The sequence below is a fragment of the Erythrolamprus reginae genome, chromosome Z (genome assembly GCF_031021105.1).
Source record: "Erythrolamprus reginae isolate rEryReg1 chromosome Z, rEryReg1.hap1, whole genome shotgun sequence".
NCBI classification, from domain to species: Eukaryota; Metazoa; Chordata; class Lepidosauria; order Squamata; family Dipsadidae; genus Erythrolamprus; species Erythrolamprus reginae.
The window spans coordinates 106,634,278-106,640,442 of record NC_091963.1 but is presented as its reverse complement, the minus strand read 5'-3'; the positions used below and the strand labels follow the sequence as shown (position 1 = coordinate 106,640,442).

Here is a 6,165-nt window from a genome sequence, read left to right as displayed (position 1 = left end):
TGATGTTGAGGACCACTCAGGTGCTACAGTTGGTCCAAAATACATCTATGCCTTAATTTGCCTGTGTAAACCTATGTTTTGTTAGCTGCACTGGTTGCCAATAAGCTTCTTGGGGAAATTTGAAGTACAGTGTTCGCTCGTTTTTCGCGGGGGATGCGTTCCGAGATCGCCCGCGAAAGTCGAATTTCCGCGAAGTAGAGATGCGTAAGTAAATACACTATTTTTGGCTATGAACAGTATCACAAGCCTTCCCTTAACACTTTAAACCCCTAAATTGCAATTTTCCATTCCCGTAGCAACCATTCAGATTATTACTTACTATGTTTATTTATTAAAGTTTATTAAAAAAAATATTAATTAAAGGCAGACAAAAGTTTGGTGATGACATATGATGTCATCGGGTGGGAAAAACCGTGGTATAGGGGAAAAACTCACAAAGTATTTTTTAATTAATATTTTTGAAAAACCGTGGTATAGACTTTCCGCGAAGTTCGAACCCATGAAAATCGAGGGAACACTGTACTGGTTATTTATAAACCTGTAAAGCCCATCTGGCATAGGGTCTACCTACTTGAGGGAATATGTGTCTCCCATCTCAAAGGTGCTTTTCCAAAAGACAACTGGATTGTCTTGATTATTTTCTCTGAAAATATTTCAATTTCCTTCCTAGAAATACAGTGGTACCTCTAGTTAAGAACTTAATTCGTTCCGTGACCAGGTTCTTAAGTAAAAACGTTTGTAAGTAGAAGCAATTTTTCCCATAGGAATCAATGTAAAAGCAAATAATGTGTGCAAACCCATTAGGAAAAAAATAAAAGCTCGGAATTTGGGTGGGAGGAGGAGGAGGAAGAAGAGGAGGAGGACAGTCGCGGCCAAAAGAAGAAGGTGAGGTGAGGGGAATCAAATAACTCCAAAACTTTAAGGCTAAAAAAAAAAGAGGGACTCTGAGGTGGCGAGGAGGAGCATGCGCCTCCCATACACCCGGCATGAGGCTGCCTCCCATTCACTGTGCCAGAAAGAAAGAAACCCAGGGGAAATGGCAGGAAACTGGCTGGGCCTTCGTGCTGCTCTCAAATTTCCTGGGAAATTTTTCTGAGCTTGGGTTTTTAAGTAGAAAATGGTTTTTAAGTAGAGGCGTTAGCAAAAACTTCAGAAGAGAAGGATTTAGGGGTAGTGATTTCTGACAGTCTCAAAATGGGTGGTAGGAAAAGCAAGTAGGATGCTTGGCTGCATAGCTAGAGGTATAACAAGCAGGAAGAGGGAGATTGTGATCCCGCTATATAGAGCGCTGGTGAGACCACATTTGGAATACTGTGTTCAGTTCTGGAGACCTCACCTACAAAAAGACATTGACAAAATTGAACGGGTCCAAAGACAGGCTACAAGAATGGTGGAAGGTCTTAAGCATAAAATGTATCAGGAAAGACTTAATGAACTCAATCTGTACAGTCTGGAGGACAGAAGGAAAAGGGGGGACATGATCGAAACATTTAAATATGTCAAAGGGTTAAATAAGGTTCAGGAGGGAAGTGTTTTTAATAGGAAAGTGAACCCAAGAACAAGGGGACACAATCTGAAGTTAGTTGGGGGAAATATCAGAAGCAACATGAGAAAATATTATTTTACTGAAAGAGTAGTAGATCCTTGGAACAAACTTCCAGCAGACGTGGTTGGTAAATCCACAGTAACTGAATTTAAACATGCCTGGGATAAACATATATCCATCCTAAGATAAAATACAAAAAATAGTATAAGGGCATAGATGGATCATGAAGTCTTTTTCTGCCATCAGTCTTCTATGTTTCTATGTATCCTTCCGAAGAAATGTCTGGGATGAGAAGCAAAATATTTTCAAGGGAAAAAAATCAAGAAAGTCCAGTTGCCTTTTAGAAAAGCATCTTTAGTCAACCATGACTTGGATAATTGAGATCCCCCATAGATACATGTCTCCCACACTTTCCAACATTCGAATATGTTCAGACAGAGTCAGGTGCTCTGGATCCCATCCATTCAGTAATATCATTGGATGGGATCTGCGAAGTATGATTTCACTCTACAGGGCCTGCCCACAGGAACAGCTTCCCTTCAGATATTCTGCTACTACCCAGATGGGGGGCACGAGGACCGCAGTGTGTTGGCGAAAATGGAGCTCCACCCCAGAGCACCCAATCTGCACTGAGGGATGTTGAAAGAAAATGCATAAGCCACGCCCACAGTGTGGCACTTAAAATGTTGGTAGTCCTTCACTGTCCCAGCCTCACTCTCTTTCTAACATGCTTTGAAGATCTGTCTCTTCCCCCAAAACCTTCAGATACAGTAACTGCACAATTTCTTTGGGATGGTGTGTAGAAGCGAGACTGGTTGTGGATTATCACTTCAGAATTATCCATTAAGGTTTTCGGATTTTTTAATATATATACTTATTTATTGTTTGCTGTTCAGAGTTGCCTGGAGATCAGCAGCTTTAATAATAATAATAATAATAATAATAATAATAATAATAATAATAATAATAATAAATTTATTGTTATTGTCAAAACAACGAATTGTCATTGGCAACGAAAGTCGTGTGACACCCAGAGACCAGTCCCACCATACATAAAATTAGAATAGGTAAATTTAAAAATAGAATAAAAAAATAGAATAAAATGTCCCACCCACTACAAATTCCCCACCCTAAACCACTCAACCATCTACATGACAAACCGAGTAATATTGTCGGACAGTTCACTGATGGTGACTCTTTAGTTCTTTGTTAAGTGCGAGTATAGCTCTCGGATAAAAACTATTCAGGAAACGTGTGGTCCAAGTTCTAGTTGTTCTGTATCTTCTGCCAGAAGGCAACAGTTCAAAGAGATTGTAAGCAGGATGAGAAGAGTCTTTGAAAATGGTGTGCACCTTCCTAGAACAGCGAGATGTGAAGATGTCATCCAGGGCGGGTAGCTGGAGCCCAATGATGTTCTGGGCAGTTTTAATAATTCTCTGTAGAGCTTTTTTGTTCGCTACAGAGCTGCTCCCATACCAAGCTAGAATGCCGTATGTCAGGACACTCTCAATGGTGCTGTGATAGTAGGACAACAGTAGATGCTGAGATAAATTTAAAAATATGCTATATAAATATAAATAAGTATGTTGGTTTAGATGCACAGCTGACAGCAATAAAAGGTTCATGTGGACTTGTATTGCATGGCTGAAGAAGGGCTATTCAGTTTATGTTGCATGTTCTTTGCTTATCTGTGTAACAATTCTGTGAATAAACCTAGACTAAGATAGGCCCAAAATCATGTCATCTGCATCATCTCTAAAAGAGGGTTTGAACCCATACATCTCTCCTCCTAAGCCAGTATGCTAACCTCTATATTACATTGGCTATTTCAGATTTTTTTCCCCTTGAGAAGACAGTCACCACATTTCTAGATACAATGGAGCATTTAGCTTGAATCTCTTGAGGATTTTACTCAGTTACAACAACCCTGGATAACCTAAGGAGTTGCTTAACTTAAAACTAACATGTGTACCTCTCAGACTGCTGAGAGGCCATTCCCAAGACTGCATTTTTTTTCCATTAATTTAACTTTACATGCAATCATAAGGTTCTACCAGAATCAAGACCCACCTTCTTCTTTGCAGCCAGAGAGATTCACAACTGAAACAGAAAGATCTCCTGTTATTGCTGAAACATTTGTTTTAGTCTACACATCATTTGTTTGTTTGTTTGTCTGTCTCTCTGTCTGTTTGTTTGTTTGTCTGTCTGTCAATCAGGTATAGCAGTGTTTTTCAACCAGTGTGCCGAGGCACACTAGTGTGCCGCGAGACATGGTCAGGCGTGCCGCGAAGAAGGAAGCTCAGGTTCCAATCTCGCAACTTTTTGCTGAGAGCAAGAGAGAGAGAGAAAGAGAGAGAAAGAAAGCAAGAGAGAGAGAGAGAAAATGAGAGGAAGGGATAAAGAGAGAGAGAAATGAGCAAAAAAGGGAGGAAAAAAAGAAAAATGAGAAAATGATTGAAGCAGAGAATGAAAGAGAGAGAAACAAAAGAGAGAGAGAAGTGACTCTTGATTTAAAGCATATGATAAAAAAGCACCCAAAGAATAAGAGAGAAAAAAACCCCAGCCCTGCCTTAATTTTGGAAATGGTTCAAGAGTGTGTATATACACACACACACAAGGGGGGGAGGAGACAGGGATGGAAAAAGAGAGGAGAGTGTCTTAGAGTGTCATTTTGTGTCATTTTGGTTGGTGGTGTGCCCCAGGATTTTGTAAATGTAAAAAATGTGCCGTGGCTCAAAAAAGGTTGAAAATCACTGAGGTATAGGATAGTAGTTTATATAAACATAACATAGAAAGTAATGATTAAAAAAGACAATAGGACAGTAGGGCAGGGACAGTAGCCACAATGGTGCGCTTATGCACACCCCTTGCAGACCTCTTAGAAAAGGAGAGAGGTCAACTATAGACAATCTAAGGTTGAAGATTTTGGGCGGTAGGTCATTCCAAATTATTCGCCTGCTGTGGAGGTCCATCATTTGCCTGCATTTCTCCTCTATTCCCTCTATTTGTTGTCTAACCATTTGCTTTTAGCAAGTCACCAATTTCCTTTATTGAAGATGGTCTTTCTGTTCTTTCCTTTCTCCCGCAGCAGCCATGGGCGAGTGGGGATTCTTGAGTTCCTTGCTAGATGCAGTGCAGGAGCACTCACCTATGGTCGGACGCTTCTGGCTGGTGGTGATGCTCATCTTCCGTATCCTCATTCTAGCCACAGTGGGCAGTGATGTCTTTGATGACGAGCAGGAGGAGTTTGAGTGCAACACTAAGCAGGTGGGATGCAAACAGATTTGTTACGACTTGGCATTCCCCATTTCCCATTACCGTTTCTGGGTTTTTCACATCGTAGTGCTCTCGGCCCCAGCTGTTATGTTTGTCATCTATTCTATGCACCAGACCACCAAGATCAACCGTGGCTTGAAGGAAATTGAAGGAAATCAGGAGGAAGCCAATCAGGCAGGGAGGAAAGTTCAGGAACAATTCGAACTCCAGCCTAGTCAACGAACCCGAAATATTCAAACTTTCTACATAGTCAATGTCATAGTAAGAATCTTGGCTGAGATGGGCTTTCTGGTAGGGCAGTGGATGTTGTATGGCTTCCAAGTAGGGTATCAATATATCTGCAAGCATCGTATGTGTCCACATCTCATTGATTGCTTTGTATCTCGGCCAACCGAGAAGACCATCTTCATTCAGTTCTATTTCATGGTGGGGCTTGTTTCAGCTTTCCTCAGCCTGGCAGAGCTGGCTCACCTTTTGCTCAAGAAGCGGTGCCGGAGACGTCGTGTGATCGCCCCTCCTGCTACGGCATCATATGAACAGCAGGACAATTGGTCCAATCAGAAACAAGAGAAATCGCAGCACTTTCTAGCCTCACCTGACGGAGGTACCAAAGGGACATCATCTCATGATGGGATTCCTAACCATTATGAATCCAAAGCTCATTTTCATCATAAGAACTCCACCAAGAGCAGCCGATCCTCCCGGTCTTCTGCCAGAGGTGACCTAACAGTATAAGAGCAGAGAATACTTTCCTTGTTTGATTTGTTTCCTGGATGAGCCGGATTCTTCCAGGGCCAGGAATATGAATGGACATCTATTTTAAAGTTGAATAACTTAGATCAAAAATGCAACATTATGCACTATGGGACTTGGTCATATTTGTGACAATTCATTATTTACTTTCACATACGTATTAAGGATAGGTTGATATGTCTAAATAAGCTTAAATTTACTGCCGTGTAACATAGATTGATACGACTGCTAATATTTTAGAACAGATGGAGTAAAGGAGAGAGATGATTTTCCAGTATTCTGGGATTTTCTTAAGTAATTGAGCAATTACCACTTGGATTAGCAAAAGCTGGAATTTATCTGGCTATAGAAAAATATGAGTATCAATGGGAAAAAAACAACCAAGGATACTTTTTGCTTTTTAAGCAAAAAATGCCAGGGCAGAGAAAATTAAAGCTTTTGATTGGCAGGACAATGGAGGTCAGGAGTCCTACTAGCCAGAGGACTATAAATCTTTAAATGGGTATAAACCAGGGTTGTCAAACTCAAGGCCCGTGGGCCAGATCCAGCCCCTGGGGTACTTAAATCTGGCTCAAAGAGGCGGCCTGGGA

At 41.0% G+C, this 6,165-nt stretch overlaps 1 protein-coding gene across 1 annotated transcript; it reads left to right on the top strand.

The window, feature by feature from the left end:
• The first annotated feature begins 4,639 nt into the window (after positions 1 to 4,639).
• Positions 4,640 to 5,557, top strand: GJD3 (gap junction protein delta 3). Its single transcript, XM_070726664.1, has one exon. It carries the CDS (start codon positions 4,640 to 4,642, stop codon positions 5,555 to 5,557), a length of 918 nt encoding a protein of 305 aa, XP_070582765.1.
• The last annotated feature ends 608 nt before the right edge of the window (positions 5,558 to 6,165 follow it).